The 22,440-nt window shown below is 42.0% G+C and overlaps 1 protein-coding gene and 1 long non-coding RNA gene across 3 annotated transcripts in view; one reads left to right on the top strand and one right to left on the bottom strand.

The window, feature by feature from the left end:
- The window catches only part of LOC127526167 (uncharacterized), a 368,097-nt gene that overhangs the window by 255,764 nt on the left and 89,893 nt on the right, over positions 1 to 22,440 (top strand). The gene's annotated exons all lie outside the window — the stretch shown is intronic.
- The window catches only part of fbn1 (fibrillin 1), a 311,649-nt gene that overhangs the window by 266,472 nt on the left and 22,737 nt on the right, over positions 1 to 22,440 (bottom strand). For both annotated transcript variants that reach the window (XM_051920648.1, XM_051920647.1), the window contains exons 3-5: positions 17,964 to 18,046; positions 15,785 to 15,883; positions 719 to 814 (exon numbers count right to left, since the gene is read on the bottom strand). In XM_051920648.1, the coding sequence (XP_051776608.1) occupies positions 719 to 814; positions 15,785 to 15,883; positions 17,964 to 18,046 (278 nt within the window). The remainder of the gene's footprint in view (positions 1 to 718; positions 815 to 15,784; positions 15,884 to 17,963; positions 18,047 to 22,440) is intronic.

The following is a 22,440-nucleotide window of genomic DNA, read 5'->3' as shown; positions in this document are numbered from 1 at the left end:
ATGGTCTCCATTATGCTGTTCTCCGTTCGTTACCACATCTCAGTGTCTTGAGGAGGCGTATTGAATGCTGACTTTCTTCAAGGTGGTCTTCTTTGTGACTCACTGAACGATTTCACACTGATATGGGCAGGATGGCATCTCTTGATTTATTGTTGTGTGGGTGGAGCTCCGGCAATCTGTGTGCCCATTTCCAGACTCATGGGCATCTGGAGCTCTTTGGGACTATCAGATATTGGGAATATTAGATGTGAACATTTCCAATTAGTGCTTGTGAGGTATACGGGGCATAGTGCAGGTCAGGCCCACTCTAGACAACTTTTTAATTGGACTGATGGAACTACAGGGCATGGAGGTTTTCACACTGGCACACTTTGCCTATGAAATAAAATTTGCTCTTATTGCTCAACCATCCATTCATCCATTTTCCAACCCGCTGGATCCGAACAAAGGGTCACGGGGGTCTGCTGGAGCCAATCCCAGCCAACACAGGACGCAAGGCAGGGAACCAATCCCGGGCAGGGCACCAACCCACCACAGAACACACACACACACACACACCAAGCACACACTAGGGCCAATTTTTTTTAGAACTGCCAATCGACCTAACCTGCACATGTTTGTTGGAATGAGATGAAGATCTAAGAGCACTCGCTGGCAAAAACAAACAGAGATGGGGAGACCACAAAAGGCAATGATACTGGAGAAGGGCTTCACTTACGCTGGCCGCAGTGTTGTCCAATGTACCCCTTCTGGCACAAGCACTGGTCTTCGGCACAGGAGCCTCCATTCATGCACCTGATATTGCAGTGTTGAACTGGAAAAAAAAAAAAGAAAATAATGACAGGCGTCACTCGACTGGACGTGTCCCATTCTGGCACATTTATTGGCGCTAAACACCTGAGGTTAAAAGAGACAGAGGTGGCTTGGTCATTGTGTGTACTCTGTGTGGATTAGGGTTCAACGTGCCTGGAGTGGGTCTCAGTGGAGGGGTCCCTGCCCACCTTTATGAACTGTGAAAAGCAAGACTCTTATCTGGTCAGACCCACGGGGCATTACAGACCTCACGGGGCATCAAACTGAGGTACTCACTTGACATCAGGCAAGAGAACGCAACACATCATAAGAGTCCGCCATATTACGAAAGATGGGGACTCTCGTAACGTGCTGACAAAATGAAGGTAAATGACGGCTAAGGAACAGGTCTGGGTCAGGTCAGGTTGGGGAGCGTGCACTGGTACAGCGCATTGCCGCACCCACCACACTTACGAAACAGTTCAAGATCCTGGTTGGTGACCCCCCCCCAAGGCAAACAAGCGGTCCAGTCCCACCCTCTGGAAATGACCATCTATCTGCCACAGCCAGGTGTTAGGTGGGCATCCCCTTGGCCTGGTCTAGTCACTCGGGTCCTCAACAATAAGAATCCTGTAAGTCGGATCACCCTCGGGTAATCACGCCACATGGCCGCAGTGCCGTGCAGGTCATGTGCCTCATTCGGGACTCCGTGAGCAACACAAAGTCAAACCAGTGGTGACCAAGGATTCTCCAAAGAGACAGAGCACTGAAGGAGTCCAGTCTTCATCTCAGGTCACTGGATAGCGTCCATGTCTCACAAACAGGGGGCACCGGGACACTAAAGACTTGGACCTTTGTCCTTTTGCAGAGATATCAGCACACAGGAACCCAAGAGATCAAGTCAGAAACCAAGAACTATACACGATAGGTTTTTTATTTTTTTGATCCTCAGCTCAGACAAAGATACATTGAAGTGGGCAGCCATTTAAACCCACTGCCAACCCAATTGCCAGCATGTGATGAACCCCAGAGCCAAGCTCCAAAAGTGATGGGAAAGGTTACCCTGGCAACTAAAACAAGTAAAGGAAAGAAAATTTAAAAATATAACACGCATGTCCGCTGATCCATTACTTTGGTCTTATCTAATTTTAATTTTATGGATTTATTCATCCCCCAGAAAGTGTTCAGAATCTACAGGGGTGAGTGTTCAAGTTTTGAAAGAAAAAAAACAAAAACACACTCAGGTGCTGCAGTTATTAGGGCCGCAGTTACCTGACAGGACTATACAAGACTCTCAATTGTTGCAGCACATCATTTCATGCTTTAAATAAGACGCTTTTGGGTGTTTTTAATGATTTTTAGCCTTCTGGTCTGGTATTTGATTCAATGTAATTCAATTTATTTTCATATTGCGCTCTTTTCACTGTGTACAGACCTCGGAGTCTGATGGGTAAAACTCATAAACACCTCGTCACTGAAGTATTTCTTTGTCTTTGATCCAAAGCTTCGACACTGAGAAACGCACACCCTTATTTTTGAGAATGATGACACAATGACTTGACGGGTATCGAACGTTGTTCCTTTCCACAATGAGGCTACGTCTATGGAAATAATGTAGAAAACGATGCAACTGGCAAGGAAAAGTCGTTGCAAAATGGTGACATGGCCGATATAACATTACAAAAAAATAAAACTAAAATGACGATAATGAGACAAAAAAGTGAAAAGAAATTAAACAGTCGTCGGTCCTGACAACATGTTGTCAAAACTTACATTATTATGATCTCCGATGTTTGTGTTCGTTCAAACGATAATTTCAAATGGTTACATATCTATTATGGGGTTTCGAAGTACAGAGAAGCTGATACTGTGCTGGGTTTTGGTGATTTTGTTTTTTTTTTTTTTCGAATTGTTGTTTTCACCACAGGCGACAAGCATTGTGCTGACTGTTGCCATGGAAACCCATCTCGGAATTCTTGGGATGTGCTCGTTGGTGATGTCAAACAAGCAACAGTATAAAGTCCGGCCGCATTAATTATCCCATTTTGACGGATGATAACCCTTTGGCTAAACAAGTAACTATAACTTCAGGTCTCGATTCTCCACTCATGTTTTTGACCGATTTTCATTCATTCACTTTCCACCGACTATACAAAGCCGGGTCGCAGGGAGACACAGTCTAAGCAGTGAGGCCCACACATTCCTTTTCCCCAGCCACACTTTCCAACTCATACTGTGGGACCCCCAAGGCATTCCCAAACCTTCTAGGAGATATAATCCTTCTAGAAAGGCCTGGGTCTTCCCCAAGGTCTCCTCCCAGCAGGTTGTTCCTGTAAAACCTCCACAGGGAGACATCTGGGAAGCATCCGTATCAGATGCCTGAACCACCACGATGGGCTCCTCTCACTGCAGAGGGTCAGCAGCTCTACTCCGAGCCTGTCCTGGATGTCTACACTTCTCACCCTGTCTCTAAGGGAGAGCCCAACCACCCATTTTGGCCTCTTGTACCTGCAATCTCATTCTTTCAGCCATTACCCAAAGTTCTTAACCACCGGTGAGGGTGGGAATGTAGATTGACTGGTAAATCGAGAGCTTCATCTTCTGGCTCAGCTCTTTCTTCACCACTACGGTTCGGTATAATGGCCACACAGCTGCACTCACTGCCCCCAATCTGTCTATCTGTCTCACCTTCCCTTTTCCCCTCAATCGTGAACAAGACCCCAAGGTACTTGAATTCATCCACTTAAGGTAGTAACTCACATCCCACATGGAGAGGACAGTCCACCTTTTTCAAACTGAGGACCAAGGCTTGAGATTTGGAGGTGCTGCTCCTCATCCCATGATGCTCTGCGAGACCAGCATGACATCACAGAGGAGTAACAGCCAATGCCTATCAGGTCAGGTCAGGTTGGGGAACATGCACTGGTACAGCGTGTTGCCACACCCACCACACGACGAAATAGCTCGGGATCCTGGTTGCCAACACCTCAGGCAGACACGCGGTCCAGTCCCACCCATCTATCTGACACAGCCAGGTGTTACGTGGGCGTCCCCTTGGCCACTCTGATCCTCAACAATGAGAGTCCTGTGAGCCAGATCACCCTCGGGTAATCACACCACATGGCTGTTGTGCCGTAACTGACGCTCCCTCACAATGCAGGTCATGTGCCTCATTCGGGACTCCATGAGCAACACAAAGTCAAACCGGCGGGACCCAAGGATGATCTGAAGAGACACCAAAGGAGTCCAGTCTTTATCTCAGGTCACTGGATAGCGTCCATGTCTGACAAACAGGGAGCACCAGGACTCTAAGACTAGGACCTTCGTCCTTTTGCAGAGATATCTAGAGTGCCACACACACCTTTCCAGCGACCTCATGACCCCCCCATGCTCTCCCAATCCGTCTACTGACTCCATAGTAAGAGTCACCAGAGATGTGAATGTCACCACTGAGGTAAGTGAACCTCTCGACGAGGTCGACACTCTCTCCACAGACAGACACACTGATGATGGCCGTGCCCAAGACATCATTAAAGGTTTAATGACCCCTTTGGGCAATGCCTATGCAGAAGGAAATGTATCGGTGCATTCGTTTCGGTTTGAGAAAGGCGAGTACCTGCTATCAAAACTGTGAATTTGTGCTTCCCGCTCCTGTTGCCATCGTCTGCAAGAAATGTTACTATTCAGGTATTGAATTTTATGAATTTGATCTCGGGGAGGCCCAGCGGTGCAGTGGTTAGCACTTGCTGCCTCACAGCTCAGGTCACATTGTTTGGTGACAATAATCAGTCTGGCACATTTGGCAGACACTTTTCTACGCTGTCAGGGACGCCTAAAAGATCTTTGCATCATTATAATCCTCTCAAAACTACCTCAGGTTCTCTTTCCCCATTGACATAAATGCAGTTCGACAAAACGTTTCCGAATTTAGTAAACTTGAGGCAAAGCAACTTTAGCAGGGTTTACGCATCACTGCAAGTCACATGACCCTGACAGATCATATGACCTGTGACATCACCGTGCTGCCTCTCTAAAAGATGGCAGTGCGTTTAACCAAACTTAAAACACAAGAGGAAATGTTATGTTACATGATTTTGGATATGTCTGACATGTTAGGAATTTGAATTTTGGATATTAACTTCAGATTTTGTTTGATTTCTGGCTTTGATCACTCAATCTGTTTGCAAGACGTTGTGTTTTGGATACCGGTTTGGCTTGGGGTTTTATTTTGGTTTCCTGGTTACTCGTTTCTCTGTGTTCAGATCCTTGCGACGACTGGCTATTGTCTTGTCTCGTCCATTTGGCTTGTTTGCATCTCTGCCTCTTGGAAATAAAATGAAATAAATTCATAACAGATGCTGTCCAAACTATTATCAGAAAGCAACAGGAACGCATGGTAAGCCACGCCAATATTTCCAAAAAAACTTCAAAGACAATTGCCTTTGTTGTTAGGATTATATTTTTGTTTTGTGCTGTTTTTTGTTTTATGTCAATGTTGTCATATTTTCCCACACTCCCTTGTTTGTTCTCTGTATACATTTTTTAAGTCACCTAGAATTCTGCCCTGGTCCCTTTCTCTATAATCATGCATTTACTAGGGGGATACCCAGCACTGCCCCGGGGTGGAATAAAGTGCAAGTGTGGCCACCGGAGGGGAAAACGTGGGCACCAAATTGGAATGTCAGTGCGAAGCAACTTTACATACCTGTGGCAAGTCCAAAAATCGCCTCCTACAGCACTTCCTGAGTAAAGTGCAGTAAATAAAAGAACGTCCTCAAGGGGCACAATTTCAGGAGGACACAAAGCCTACGGTCTCCCCCTGCACTAACAGGGAATCTGTGCAAAATCTGATGGAGGTAGAAACTTACAGACCAGTCGAAGGCACATTCACCTTTATATATGAGAAGATCTGAAAATATTCTGTCTGAGGCACTGGCTTTAGTTATGTGGCCTTCCTTTTCATGTTGAATTTGTAAAATCTGTTAGTCTTCAGACCATTTTTAATTGGATCTTTGGCCTTTTTGCTTTTGTTCTTGATTTGCTGTTTTGATTTAGCAGATTTGGCCAAGTCACTTTTGGTTTGTTTTGATGATTTTTGTTTTGGTATTTTAGCTTGTGACAGACAGACAGACAGACAGACAGACAGACAGACAGACAGACAGACAGACAGACAGACAGACAGACAGACAGACAGACAGATTCTGCAATCAGGCAGAAGGCCAATCAGAAGAGGATAGCTGAAATTATGCCAACCAATGGCACATTTATATTCATCTTTGGGCCACATCTGCCACATTCAAATTCAAACTAACACAAGCTTTACAACTAGGGGCAGCATCTCAGCCACACTGTGGGCAGAAACTAGGAACAGTAATAAAGGTGTCAACTCGTGACCCAGTCCAATTGGGATTGGCATCATCTACTTATGTTTGTGTGGCTTTATTTCAGTGTACTTTAGGTTACCCCCCTAAATACTAGGTAAAATGTCAAATTTGAAGTGACCCAGAAGTGAGTGTGCCCAGTGATGGACGGGCATCCCATCCCAGGCAGGTTACTGTCTTACACTTGATGCTGTGATGAAAGACTCAGAAAATGTTGATCCAGAAAATGGACAGATGAGATAACCAAATCAGCATAGAACAGAAGAAGCATATAAGCTGTTGGAATGAAAACAGGGAAACGTTCAGGCGTACCAGGGGTTATTGAGCTCAAACTGAGAAAGAATGGGCAGCAATCTGTTAGCAGAAAAATGAAGGAGGGCACAGGATACAAAACAGAATTATAGCAACACATATGAATGGTATTTCAAACATCAAGTAAATACATATAGATGTTTAAAGCACTATATGATAGATAGATACATAATAGTATAGTAGGCAGGATTAGATATAGATAGATACATAATAGTATAGTAGGCAGAATTAGAGATAGACAGATATATAATAGTATAGTAGGCAGGATTAGAGATAGATAGATACATAATAGTATAGTAGGCAGGATTAGAGATAGACAGATATATAATAGTATAGTAGGCAGGATTAGAGATAGATAGATATATAATAGTATAGTAGGAAGGATTAGAGATAGATAGATATATAATAGTATAGTAGGAAGGATTAGAGATAGATAGATACATAATAGCATAGTAGGCAGGATTAGAGATAGATAGATATATAATAGTATAGTAGGAAGGATTAGAGATAGATACAGTAGATATATAATAGTATAGTAGGAAGGATTAGAGATAGATAGAGAGATAGATAGATAGACAGACAGACATTAAATGCATTATATAGTAGAGAGAGAGATAGGGTGCACATGGGTGCCCACAGGGGATGTTGGGTATTGTAGACCTGGAGGACAACCCTGTTGAGTCCCATGGGGGAGCTGCAGGACTGGGAAGTCCCTATGTTATGGGGTCTCCGCCTCACTCAGAAGTGCTGACAGACCCCATATGTGGAAGATCACAAGCACTTCTGGGACAGCTAGAATAAAAGGAACTGCCAACCTCACATCAAGGAACCAGAGTCAGGTGGAAGTGGACAAAGCTTGCAAGGAGGAGGGGAGGAGGAAGTGAGTGACTGAGAGAAAGAAGACAAAGGTTGATTTATTGGGCTATTGTGGTTTATTGTACTTGTGGATGTGGTAGGAAACACTTATAGGGAAGAGTTTGCCACATGTAAAACCTCTCTGTGCTTTAAACTTGTGTCCTGAAACTGCTTGTGTTGGGTGTTTGGGGAGCTGGAGCTCCCCCTACTGTCCACAATAGATAAATACTTGATTTGAAATTAAGACTTTACAGTAGCTCCAGATCAAGAAAAATAACAATATTACAACAAACAGCATCCTGCCAAACACACACAAGATCCTCTGACCTGGCTAATAAGAAAGCTGTTGCCATCTAATAACAGGCTTGCAGGTGGAGTGAGATGTGGTCAGATCTGCCCAATTGTGCCACAGGTTTACAGTGGAAGCCTTTTAAGATTTCAATAAAGCCAGTCCAGTTGTTGTGTCCACAAGTGAAATATGACATATGCTGATGGAAGTTTGTCATCGTTCCTTCCAAAGGTCCCTGACGGCGCTGGCTCAAAGCTGCAGTACCTGAAGTGGACGTTCACAATTGCCGGTAGTCTTTTGTTTAAGTCTGCGTGGAGCAACAGCGTTGAGTGCCTCACTGTTGACTGAAGATAGTGGGACTATAGGTTACCATTGCAGTTTCGAGGGGTGTTCTTTTGGGGGGGGGGGTCTTTGTGGAGTTTCAAAACCCACATCCAAAGTGGGGGGCAGATAGAAGTATGATGCAAGCTGCTATACAACAAACAGTTCTGGTACGCAACAGTGAGAAATTCAGACATAGTGGTACTCCGTAGCGGTGGGCACCTGCCTGTTTCAACCCTACGATGGGTGGAAATGCAGACTCTAATCACGCCCTGATAGTCAGTCAGTCATTTCCCATCCTAACACAGGGTCACGGGGATCTGCTGGCGCCAATCCCAGCCAACACAGTGCGCAAGGCAGGAACAAATCCCGGGCAGGGCGGCAGCCCACCGCAGACACCCTGATAGGTTTGTGCTTATTTCGTGGCACTTTCCTGATAGGGTCCCGCTCACTACAACAGTAATGGAGCCTCAAGAAGGTGACGCCACTAAGAAAATGGAAATCACAAAGCATCGTTTTTATTAATGGTTAGCATTGTTCCAGAGACAATTAAACAAAGAAAATGACACCAAAATCAATTTCTCTGAGGTTCGAAACCCCAAAAAGTGTAGCTGTGAATGGCAGGAGATTTATAACGGACACAAAAATACTTTCAGTTCCCTTCTCGGTTTCTCATCTCTTTTGAGTTTATCAGCTTTTATGATTTCTCTTATCTTTTTTTTTTTTTTTTTTTGAAGCTTTAATTTACTTTCTGGTTAAACGTAATCCCATAATAAGTGACCTAAAGATTATTATATGGAGCTTTACTGAGTTTTGAGATGACTTTTGTGCTTTTGGTTTTCGTGTTTGGGAGTAAAACAGAAGTCCAGGGAGTGTCACCAGTAGAGGGCGCTGTGAGCCAAAGATGATGGCGGCGGCACCAGCGGCGTCCTCAGGTTTAATTCCTGTGAGCCCACAGATTTCAGCTTAAAATGTAAAGGTTAATTGCCGACTTTAATCCTGCCTTCGTAAGAACGGGTGTGTGTGATGAAAGTCAGTCATCTTCCAACCCGCTATATCCTAACACGGGGTCATGGGGGCCTGCTGGAGCCAATCCCAGCCAACACAGGGCACAAGGCAGGAACAAATCCCAGGCAGGGCGCCAGCCCACCGCAGGACACACACTCTCATACACCAAGCACACACTAGGGACAATTTAGGATCGCCAAAGCACCTCACCTGCATGTCTTTGGACTGAGGAAGGAAACCGGAGAGAACATGAAAACTCCACGCAGGGAGGACCCAGGAAGCGAATCCAGGTCTGCTTACTGCGAGGCAGCAGTGCTACCACTACTGCGCTACCATGCCACCCTCTTGGCTATAGTCCGTGTCAAATTAATTTTAGTATATACAGGGTGATTCAAAAAGATTCATCCGATTTCAAAATGATTTATTTCACTTGTAAATCATTGCAGAACAATGCACTAAATTGTAATTGGTTTAGGTGGGCATCAAGTGATCACTTTGAGTTTAGGATTAAAATTGACTTTCACATTTAAGCGAGCACATGTGTGCCTAAAACATAGGAGGACAACTGAAGAAACACTAAAATTGTTGTCAGGTTTTGACCAACCGCATGGACCTCTTGGCTTCTTGCAGTGATGGATGACTCATCTGCCCAGAACTTGCCAGTCCATTTCCTGTCACCTTGGCACCATTGTACTGAAAGTCAGTCAGTCAGTCATTTCCCAACCCTCTATATCCTAACACAGGGTCACGGGGGTCTGCTGGAGCCAATCCCAGCCAAGAGAGGGCGCAAGGTAGGAACAAATCCCGGGCAGGGTGCCAGCCCACCGCAGGACACACACACACACACACACACACTAGGGACAATTTAGGCTCACCAATGCACCTAACCTGCATGTCTTTGGACTGTAGGAGGAAACCCACGCAGACACAGGGAGAACATGCAAACTCCACGCAGGGAGGACATGGGAAGTGAACCCAGGTCTCCTTACTGCTACCACTGTGCCACCGTGCTGCCCTGTACTCAAAGTGAATGTGTGATTTCAGGTCTGTTGAGCAGGTTGGGTCCTCCCATGGTGTCTCGCTCTGGAGAATTTTCAGTAGGCCATTCTTGATGATACCACTAACTGACACAACATAGCCTTCTCATACCTCTTTGTTTCAATTCTGGGTAATGGGGGCTGCTGGAGTGCCACCCAGTACAAGGCAGGAAACCACCCTGGACAAGATGCCCATCCATTACACATCCACACCTGCACAGAGGAAATGTACATTTGCTAACTAAAGTAATGGAAGTGGAGAAACCCACACGGACACGGCGTGCAAACTCCACACAGACGCCGACTCCGGACCCCTAACCACTGTGCCACGTCTAAGGTGGCTCTGGGGTACTGAATGTGACCCTGGCCAGGGTTGATCCCCTGCCTTGCTCCAGCTGCTGTGACCCTGAAATGGATTTAAAAAGACAAATTGAAAAGTAAGCCCACCTAACTGGTGTGAACAGAACTAGGCTGGATAAGCAAGGGTCCAATATGGCAAATGGGTACAATGTTTCAGGGACCAACTCTTTATGTTGTTTTTTTATTTTGTTTGCCCGGTGTTATTGTCACAAATTCTTCAATGACTTATTGTAGTAATGAATCTTCTATTAAAATGTTTCAGATACAACGACAGTTGGCTTCTCCAGTACCCAAAATGCCAACCTTAGGCCATAATGGACATCGGCACAAGAGTCTCTTCACACGCACGGCCCGGGACATTTTCTTTTTTTTTTTTTTTTTTGTTCGCTCAGTTTAACAAAAACAGGAGGATTAGGCAAGGGGCAGGAAATGATATCATCGTTCAAGCAGGGTAGGAACTTCAAACCATAAACTGATTTCAATTAGGGTGACCTCTGCCAAAAGCTAATTTCACATCCTACACGAACAGCGCAGCGATGTAATCTGTGCTCTTAAAAAAAAAAGAGAGCGAGAGACGAGTGAAAGACGCATTTTCAATTTCTTCATCACCTCATGCTGGCAGACTCCTGGATGAGGTCAGCGTGATTTCCACGGCTCTCGCTTTGTGCCGTCATCTGTCTCTTTGAATAAGGTGACACTGTGCACTGCAGGACTGTCTAAGTGAGGGGCGATTCTGTAGGATTTGATCACCTTGCAATTTGACGGACCCCCCGCTTCTACACCTTGCTGTTGGCGCTACATGAAGTAAAGTCTCATTTACTAATGCGTCTATTGGTTTTTGTCACATATGGTCATTACAGTACTGATGCCCTCAGCCCACTGGTCCAGCGTCCTGGGTTCAAGTCCTGTACTCTATAAAGTACCCAGCAGCCATACTTGAGTAAAAGAAGAGTCACCGTTCTGAAAAGTCGGTCAAGTAAAAGTAAACCTTGTGAGAAGGATCTAACTGCAGCCTGCAGTACCGATGACACAGGTCAGGTGATGCCCATGTCAGTCACGAAACTCCCTGTGAGTCAGATGACCCTCCCACAACCCTAACCCTAACCTTAACTGTAGTGTAACAGGGCTTTAATGTAAACCGTAGTCTAACGCAATGGGTCTTACATGACTGACGTTGAGGGCATTTTGTGATGTTGGGGTGTTACATGACTGACCTCATAGGCACTGCGGTCTGCTCTGTCGAACTTTAACCTGAGAAACCACCACAAATAGACGTTTTAAAGTGTCTTGACATGAAGTGTACAAGTACTGTAGATGAAGGATCTCTGCCTACTTTGCTCTCATTCATAGTCAAAAAAGTCCACACAAACTTCAAATAACTCTTAGAAACTTCAAAATTTAAATGCAAACTTATTAAATAACTTTCACCCTAACATCACATATAATATAAACAATAAAGCAGTGCTATTGTGTACTAGAAGACATTTTAATGATTGCGTCCGAGTTCAGGTGGACGTGTGCTGACAGGGGAGACACGGGAGGGCGTCCCCCGCCTTTAACGGTTTCATCTCCTAAGGAATGCGCAGAAGAAATTAAGGCAAATAAAATGTTAGCTTATATTGTAAATAGTGTTGAATTTGAGCCAAGGGCCGTTATGGTCACACTATAGGATGCACTGCTGAGACCCCGTCTGGAGTCCTGTGTGCAGTTCTGGTCAACACACTATAAGAAAGACATAGCAGCACATGAAGCTGTGCAGAGGAGAGCAACCCAGTGCATCATGGGACATGAGGACATGACCTACAGGGACAGACTCAACCTGTTTAGTCTCGAGCAGAGGAGACTGAGTGGGGACCTCATCCACGTATTTAAAATCCTCAAAGGCATTTAACTTTTAACTTATCAACAAATCACATACTCAAGGACATCAGTGGATATTAAGGGGAAGTGCATTCAGGATTGCAGCCAGGCAGCTCTTCTTTACACAAACAGTTGTGGGAATCTGAAAGAAACTACTGAAACATGGAGATGAAGCAGAAACCCTGACAACCTTTAAGAAGAATCTGGGTGAGATACTGGGATAATACAGCTATTTACTAATCCAGTTACCTATTATTTATTTACCTACCTATGAGTTTAGCATAATACAGTACAGTACAGTATAGTATAGCAAAGTAGAATATAGTGTAGTATACTCTATTTTTTTCTTGTCTTGCACTAGTCCTCTGTTACTTTATATAGCATAATATAGTTTAGCATGGTATGGTATAGTGTAGTGCAGTGGGTGGAGCAGAGTGGAGTGTGGTATCATTTCTTTAACTTGTCTTTCCACTGCCACTGTGTTATGTTACATAATACAGTATAGTGTAGTATAGGATATAGTATAGTATTTTTTTCTCTAGCAATAGTCCTGTGTTATATTGCATTGCATAGCATAGCATAGCATAGCATAGCATAGTATAGAATGATGGAGTGGAATATAAATTTGTGGACAATAGTGTAGCATATTATAATTTTTTTCTTGTCTTCAAAATAGTCCTGTGCTATGTTATGCAATGCAGTATAGTATAGTATAGTATAGTATAGTATAGTATAGTATAGTATAGTATAGTATAGTATAGTATAGTATAGAATGATGGAGTGGAATATAAATTTGTGGACAATAGTGTAGCGTATTATAATTTTTTTCTTGTCTTCACACTAATCCTGTGCTATGTTATGCAATGCAGTGTAGTGTAGTGTAGTGTAGTGTAGTGTAGTGTAGTGTAGCGTAGCATAGCATAGCATAGCATAGCATAGCATAGCATAGCATAGCATAGCATAGTATAGTATAGTATAGTATAGTATAGTATAGTATAGTATAGTATAGAATGATGGAGTGGAATATAAGTTTGTGGACAATAGTGTAGCGTATTATAAATTTTTTCTTGTCTTCACACTAGTCCTGTGCTATGTTATGCAATGCAGTATAGTATAGTATAGTATAGTATAGTATAGTATAGTATAGTATAGTATAGCATAGCATAGCATAGCATAGCATAGCATAGCGTAGCGTAGTGTAGTGTAGTATAGTATAGAATGATGGAGTGGAATATAAGTTTGTGGACAATAGTGTAGCATATTATAATTTTTTTCTTGTCTTCACACTAGTCCTGTGCTATGTTATGCAATGCAGTATAGTATAGTATAGTATAGTATAGCATAGCATAGCATAGCATAGTATAGTATAGTATAGTATAGTATAGAATGATGGAGTGGAATATAAGTTTGTGGACAATAGTGTAGCATATTATAATTTTTTTCTTGTCTTCACACTAGTCCTGTGCTATGTTATGCAATGCAGTATAGTATAGTATAGTATAGTATAGCATAGCATAGCATAGCATAGCATAGTATAGTATAGTATAGTATAGAATGATGGAGTGGAATATAAGTTTGTGGACAATAGTGTAGCGTATTATAATTTTTTTCTTGTCTTCACACTAGTCCTGTGCTATGTTATGCAATGCAGTGTAGTATAGTATAGTATAGTATAGTATAGTATAGCATAGCATAGCATAGCATAGCATAGCATAGCATAGCATAGCATAGCATAGTATAGTATAGTATAGTATAGTATAGTATCGTATCGTATCGTATCGTATCGTATCGTATAGTATAGTATAGTATAGTATAGTATAGTATAGTATAGTATGATGGAGTGGAATATAAGTTTGTGGACAATAGTGTAGCATATTATAATTTTTTTCTTGTCTTCACACTAGTCCTGTGCTATGTTATGCAATGCAGTATAGTATAGTATAGTATAGTATAGTATAGCATAGCATAGCATAGCATAGTATAGTATAGTATAGTATAGTATAGTATAGAATGATGGAGTGGAATATAAGTTTGTGGACAATAGTGTAGCATATTATAATTTTTTTCTTGTCTTCACACTAGTCCTGTGCTATGTTATGCAATGCAGTATAGTATAGTATAGTATAGTATAGCATAGCATAGCATAGCATAGCATAGTATAGTATAGTATAGTATAGAATGATGGAGTGGAATATAAGTTTGTGGACAATAGTGTAGCATATTATAATTTTTTTCTTGTCTTCACACTAGTCCTGTGCTATGTTATGCAATGCAGTATAGTATAGTATAGTATAGTATAGCATAGCATAGCATAGCATAGTATAGTATAGTATAGTATAGTATAGAATGATTAAGTGGAATATAAGTTTGTGGACAATAGTGTAGCATATTATAATTTTTTTCTTGTCTTCACACTAGTCCTGTGCTATGTTATGCAATGCAGTGTAGTATAGTATAGTATAGTATAGCATAGCATAGCATAGCATAGCATAGCATAGCATAGCATAGCATAGCATAGTATAGTATAGTATAGTATCGTATCGTATCGTATCGTATCGTATAGTATCGTATAGTATAGTATAGTATAGTATAGTATAGTATAGTATAGTATAGTATAGTATAGTATAGTATAGTATAGTATAGTATGATGGAGTGGAATATAAGTTTGTGGACAATAGTGTAGCATATTATAATTTTTTTCTTGTCTTCACACTAGTCCTGTGCTATGTTATGCAGTATACTATAGTATAGTATAGTTTTTTTACTTGTCGTGCACTGGCTCCATGATATGTTATAGAGTAGAGTAGAGTTTAGTGGAATATAGTTGAGTACACTATAGTATAATTTATTATTTGCCTTGTGCTGTTCCTGTGTTATGTTATATAGTAAAGTATAGTAGAGTAGAATTTGGTAAAGTATAGTACAGTATAATTTTTTTTACTTGTCTTGAACTGGTCCTGTGTTATGTTACAGAGTAGAGTAGAATTTGTTCTCGCCTTGCAGAAGTCCTGTGCTATGTTATATAGTATAGCATAGTATAGGACAGGAAGGGATGAGATAGGATAACGTTTTACTTATCTTACACTGGTCCTGTGACATGTTATATAGTGGAGCAGAGCAAAGTTTAGTGGAGTATAATATAGTATAATTTCTACTTGTCTTGCAAAGGTCCTGTGTTATGTCAAATAGTAGAGTAAAGTTTAGCAAAATAAACTATAGTATAGTATAATTTTATACTTGTCTTGAACTGGTCCTGTGTTAAGTTACAAATGTTCTGTCTGTGTATATGTTGCACCGCGGTCCTTGAGAATATTATTTTGTGCCACTGTATGCTGCAACACTGAGTGTGGATGGCATGACAATAAAGTCACCTGACTTGACTGTAGCTGCCTGCCTTGTGCTGAGACCCACTAAGACCTTCTAATGTAAAACGTGGCTTCATCTTGTGGAAACGAGGAACAAAAGTGAGCCTCCTCATATCCCTTGCTATTTCAAGGTACAATCAAAGACATTGGGGTTTTACTTAATATTACTAATAAACTCTTGAGGAGTCATCATGGTTTGCTTACCTGACTTTGATCCACAGGAGGGTGCTAGCTGGCCATTGGTGCAAGTACACATGTTGGGTCTGGAGCAGAAGCCATCACCACAGGAGCTTCGGCAAATTGCTGCAGCGACACAAGAACATCGGTTAGGTACACACAACGAGCTAATTTCTTAAAGAAGACACACAATTAGCAAAAATGTAGATTTTATTAGTCCCCAAAATCAGACAGGGCATTTCCCATAAACTGAAATTTCAATTGAATGGATGTGAACACTTTTCAGACATTATAACTGATCTACGATGGGCGGAGTTCACAAACGTAGGACCTCTGATTGGTCAGATCTCAGGTATTTTAAACAGAACTGCTGTGATTGGTGATTAGACGTCATGTGCTGATGTGCAGCTAGCAGGGCTTCGTGGACAACAACAGAGATGATGTTGTCAGAAAAAGGTCTGCATAAGTTATGGCAATGACAAAACAGGCAAAGCCTAACATACAGGAATAAAATATATTCTTAAGAATAATTCAGGAGTCCTAAACTAAAGGGGGTGTTGATGGAAATGTCTCTGACAACATTGGGCATCTGGTCACCAAATCAATACACGTGAAAGGCACTATATGATAAAGATAGATTGATATGAGAGACACTATATGAAAGGGGCTATATAAGTGATTGATAGATACGAAAGGGACTATACAGAAAGAAATACACATGCAAGTCCAAACACCCACACTGAATTCCAGACCGCACCAAGTCAGCTTTGTAATCGTTGTTGTATTTAAATGGATAAATGTGCTATTTTTGTCAATCAGTCCACACTGAATAATTTAAAATGGCAAAGTGAAAACATGTTCGCAAATTTATCAAAAACCAAAATCTCTCATTCACAGAAGTATTGACAGCCTTAATGTGTAGAAGCCCCTTGGTTCAAACTTATAAGCGCCTTGGTAAGTCTCTACAAGCTTTGCCCACCCATATTCAGACAGTTTATCTCATTCTTCCTGCCAGATGTTTCAATAAACTGGATGACAAGTCTCTGTGATCTTCACTTCTGTGTTCTATGGGGATTATGTCTGGACTCTGGCTGGGCCACTAATGGACAATCAGACTTGTCCTGAAGCCACTCTATTGTTGTCTTGGCTGTATGTTTTAGGTCATTGTCATACTGAACACTGAATTGTCACCCCAGTCTGAGGTCTTGTACACTTTGGAGCAGGGTTTCTTCAAGCACCTCTCTATATTTGGTCCCATTCATCCTCTCCATACCCGACACACATCTCTCCCCCCCCCCCCCCCCGGTTTCTGCACCTTCATAGCAGATGCTACCACCATCCTGCTTCAATGTAGGAATGGCATTAGGCAGGTGACCAGTGTCTGGTCTTCACCAGACTTTGTGTTCGGAGTTCTGCCAAAAAAGTTCAATTTTTGTCTCATCAGACCCGAGAATCTTATTCATCAAGCTCTCTAAGGTCTTTAAACTGTCAGATGCCTTCCATCTGGTCATTCTAACACAAAACACCTGATGGACAGAGTGCTGCCGAGATGGTCGTCCATTCAACAGGCTCTCCTATCGAAGCCAAGGACTTGTGAAGCTCTATTAGAGTGACCACTGGGTTCATTCGTGATCTCCCTGACCAAGGCCCTTCTTGTCCGGTTACTTGGTTTGGCCTGATAGCCAACTCTAGGAAGAGTCCCAACAGCTTCAAACTTCTTCCATTTCACAAATATCGGGGGCCTGGGAACGCTTAGAGCTTTCCAAGCAGTTTGATCCCCTTGATCTGATCTGTGCCTCACCACAATTTGATCATGGAGGTCCACAGAGAGTTCTTTGGACTTCACGGCTTGGTCTTTTGTCCTTACATGACGTGTGAATTGTGGGACTTTAAATACACAGGTGTGCACCTTTCTAAATGATGTCCAACCAATTCAATTTGCCACAGGTGGACTCCAATCAAGTTCTGGACACGTCTTAAAGAGAATTCAAGCAAACAGGGAGGACCCGAGCACAATCTGGAGTTCCACAGCAAAGGGTCTGAATACTTGGGAGGTAATGCTTTAATATTTGATTTTAAAACTATTATACTCTGATATTAAGATACAGCACATTGTGGCCAGCTGACGGCATTTCATCCCCTTGGACCGGAACACCTTCGACTAAAACATCAACACCAAATGGCACAACAATCAAACTGTACTCACGGACGATGCACTGGTTTCCGCCTGACAGGGTTTTCCATCCTGGACAGCAGTAGGCATTGTAGTGTGATCCACAAACATTTGGTCTGCAAAGAAAAATCATGAAATTATTGTTCTTCATAATCTTCTATTTTTAAAGCAAATTGGGCTCTGGTAGGGCTGCCAACTCTCTTTCTCTGGAAATGAGGACATTTGGGTCGAAAAATGAGGACTTTGGAGGACACTTATCCCTGTGATGCCATAATATGCCTTTATACTGTCTTACAGTTTTTTAAAATTATATAAACCTTAAGTAATCATTTATCACTATAATTATGATATGATGGCCACAATCACAGTCACTGGCAAACTAACAACCCATTAAATATTGTGAATATGTCAAGCCACTTAAATTAGATAGATAGATAGATAGATAGATTAACAGACTTCATTCCCTCTATTCTTATTGGGATAGCTTAACTGTCGTAATTCTGTCAAAAATGATACACATGGTAAATTCACTTCTAGTAAATAAAAATAATTTTACTCTTTTCAATTTAGTTTATTAGTATTTATCTACATTATTTTACACTGAAGCTCTTTTCCTCAGTAAATCTGATATAATCTGATAAAAACAAGGTGTCACACACGTGTGCATGGGAGGCAGCTAAAGGGCCTGAATGAATGTAATTCCACGCCAGACCAGGGGGTGGCAGACTGCACGGACTCTCTCTCTCTCTCTCTCTCACTTCTCTACAGACCAGTTACAGGAAATCCCGCCTGGCCCTGATGACATCACTTCCGGTTCCAACTGCACTGATGACATCACTTCCTCCACTCTCCCTTAACCCCTTCACCGCCCTCTGCCGGATATATCCGGCACCGCTGTTTTAATGCTAACGCCATACTGCCGGAATTATCCGGCACATTTGCCTGTGGTTATATGAATGCCTGGCAAGTAGTATAACTGACGGTTTGGCGTGGGTATTATTACTACGTTGTATTTCGACAAGTCTGTGGTTGTTTTGGCCGGTCATGTGACGTGATTCGCATGTAACAGCTGTGAATATGGCGAAACGTAAACTGACTTCAAGTGAGGCTTTGCAGGCGATTTTGGACAGTTCTGATCATGATTGTAGCAGTTCTGAAGAAGATTTTAGTGACAGTGATGAGCAGCAACGTGCGCTGCATGATATTGTGAATGAAGACGCATCGGATGACGGCGCTGAGTGGGTGTATCCCCAGCATCTCAGCTGGGCTGCTGCCCGTGGTGAACTACCTTTTCTGCATTCGTTTGAGGGAACGTGTGGCTTTATTGTTGATGTAAACAATTACACTGCTGAGCAGTTTTATGAGCTGTTTGTGTCACCTGATTTGATTAGACATTTTGTTCATCAGACAAATCTGTATGCAGCACAGTTTATTGAGAAAAATCCCAATTTACCTTCACATTCCCGTATTCGTGCTTGGTTTGACACTGATGAAAACGAAATGAAAAAATTCATTGGGATTTTGATGTTGATGGGAATAATCAGAAAACCAGATATTGAGATGTACTGGTCTACAGATCCTATGTATGCAACACCTATTTTTGCAGCTGTCATAACACGTAACCGATTCTCTTTGCTGCTGAAATTCTTTCATTTGAATGACAACAGAAACGAGCCAGATAAGAAAGATCCAAACCGCGACCACTTGTTCAAGCTACGTCCTTTGATTGATCATTTATTTGAAGCATTTCAGTTGCCCTACATGCCAGGACCGTCAGTTGCAGTTGATGAAAGTTTATTGTCGTGGAAGGGCCGCTTACAGTTTCGACAGTATCTACCATTGAAAAGGGCACGGTTTGGTATCAAGATGTTTTGCTTAGCTGAGAATTCAGGTTACATTTATAGATTTCATGTATACACTGGCAACTTGCACAACATTTAGTGGTCAATACTGCTTGAATAAATGTAAAAAATGTAAAAAAAATGTAAAAAAGTAAAAAAACAAAAATTGTTCAGATTTCGCCTGGCTTGGGGAATATTTAGGGAGTTGGCGGTTAAAGGGTTAAAGCCGCCATCCCTGTGCTGTCGAATCAGTTGTGCTTTGGACTCTAACCTGTACACGTCTGTACATTAAAATGATCCATTTTGCAAGAAAGAAACAATAGACGGGTGGCTGCCCCAAACCTTTTGGTGGCTCTTTTTTTGTTTGTCTTTGACAAAGGATATTTGTTGGTCAAGTAGTCTGTGAACTTGCACTTTTTCTTTTTGTCATAATGGGTGTTCCTGAATTTATGTAAATGAAAGAAATATGAAAATATTATTAAATTACTTGAAGAAGTGACTTGTTACACGATCAGCTGATAATTAAAAAGATATTGCATTTATATGGCAGGATAAACGTGCGATTCTTTTTAATTAACTGAAACTGTAATAGTTGACTCATTCATTTACAATTATAAATCCACTTTGCAACAATAACAATATCCATCCATCCATCCATTTTCCAACCCGCTATATTCCTAACTACAGGGTCACGGGGGTCTGCTGGAGCCAATCCCAGCCAACACAGGGCACAAGGCAGGAAACAATCCCGGGCAGGGTGCCAACCCACCGCAGGACAATAACAATATTTTCCCTTCAAATATTACAAAGCAGTACTTACTTGCACTTAAATACGACGGGCTGTACCTGGATGTGTGAAATTTTTTGTGCAAACAGGCTGCTGAAAGAAGAATCGAAATTAAGATCTCACCTTGAAAACGTGAAGTTGTAATTTCGATTTTGAATAAATTCACTTTGTTTCGCAAATTAGGATTACAAATAATGAAGGAAAGGAACAACATTTATAATGAGCTGTCTACTCGCCAAGAAGATAAAGCTGAACTCAAAAGATGAAGTGAAAAAGCCAAGTGGACTATTCTTGTTAATATCTGCGTTGTTTACTACCGGAATGGATAAGAAGATTCTGAGAAAAAAAGTGTGCGCATTACTTCCGAAAATGCTGATCGGTGTACGGCTTTCAATTTTTACCAATAATAAGGATATGGAGATTTTCAAATTTTAGGAGCCAAATTGCAAACGTTTTCAAAATTTTATAAATTCCTCCCAGACAGTCCATGGTGCGTTAAAAATGAGGACGGCTGGCAGCCCTAGCGTCGCACTGGACGGACAGCATAAGGCTCACACTTCCATGAAGTGGACGGAGGCAAAACAAATAGTCAGCCTAAGCATCACCTGATGGAAGTGCCGGAACGTATACTGGGAGCGGGGTGTCCATCACCCCCCCCTTAACATACCTGATGTAAGAAGAATGAATCAGAGACATCATAAAGAGTTGGGGCAGCCACCCGTATAATATATCCTCGGCTGCAAAAATTGCTTTTTTTTTAGTAGCACGATGTGCTTAGGTCAGAGTCCAGAACAGAACTGCCTGTACTGAGGCAAGACGGCAGTTTTAAAGGCCTGGAAGGGAAATGACGTCATCGGTGCAGGAACTGGGAGTGGCGTTCTCGTGCCCGGAAGTGACATAATCCTTGGGGCCGGCAACAGGCGGGATTTCCCGGGAAAGGTCTGCCAGGGACGGAGAGAGATAGTCAGAACGCTCTGCCGCCCCCTGGCCTGGCGCAGAATTACTAGTGTTTAGGCCCTTCAGCTGTTTCCCATGCACATGTGTGTGACACTGACCAGATACAGCGCTGCTGGAAAGTCAGTGAACCCTTCAGAATTTTCCATATTCCTGCATGATATGACTCTAAAGCATCATCTGATTTTCACACAACTCCTAAAAGTAGGTATGGAGAACTTAGCTAAACAAAATGTTACAAAAATACCATATTGGTCATTTATTTAATAAGAATAACCAACCCCTGGGCCTGTGCTACACGCTAGCCACATTGCGGTTCACCCGCTCGCGTTTGGGGATGCAGATGTACAATTTAAACAGATTTTTATTTTCATGGGAATTGTTACACATGTATAATAGAATTACCTATTTTACATTACAGCGAATAATTAACCATAGTACAAACTTAATAATTTGAAAGTAAATTATGTTTCATGTTGTATTAGAGGTATTTGTTGCATTATACGTTTTCGTTCTGTTTGGCTTTGAAATTAACACGCAAATACTTATTAAACTTACACTTTTAAGGGAAAACTTTTTGTAAAAATTTTTAATTAACTTTTTGTCAATATCGCATTGAATTTTGATTCTGTGTTTCGACTTTTCATTGTGACAACGCAACGTATAACTGCCCGCGAGTGAATTCCGTTTCTTTCTCTCTATTAAATAAAACAACTTTTTCGAATGTTTGTCCCTGTGATTTGTTCATTGTCATAGCAAAAGCTATTCTAACGGGAAACTATCCATCCATCCATCCATCCATTTTCCAACCCACTGAATCCGAACACAGGGTCACGGGGGTCTGCTGGAGCCAATCCCAGCCAACACAGGGCAGGAACCAATCCCGGGCAGGATGCCAACCCACCGCAGGACACACACAAGCACACCC

This window comes from Erpetoichthys calabaricus, chromosome 17, assembly GCF_900747795.2.
Source record: "Erpetoichthys calabaricus chromosome 17, fErpCal1.3, whole genome shotgun sequence".
NCBI classification, from domain to species: domain Eukaryota; kingdom Metazoa; phylum Chordata; class Cladistia; order Polypteriformes; family Polypteridae; genus Erpetoichthys; species Erpetoichthys calabaricus.
This window is presented reverse-complemented; position numbering and strand designations above follow the sequence as displayed.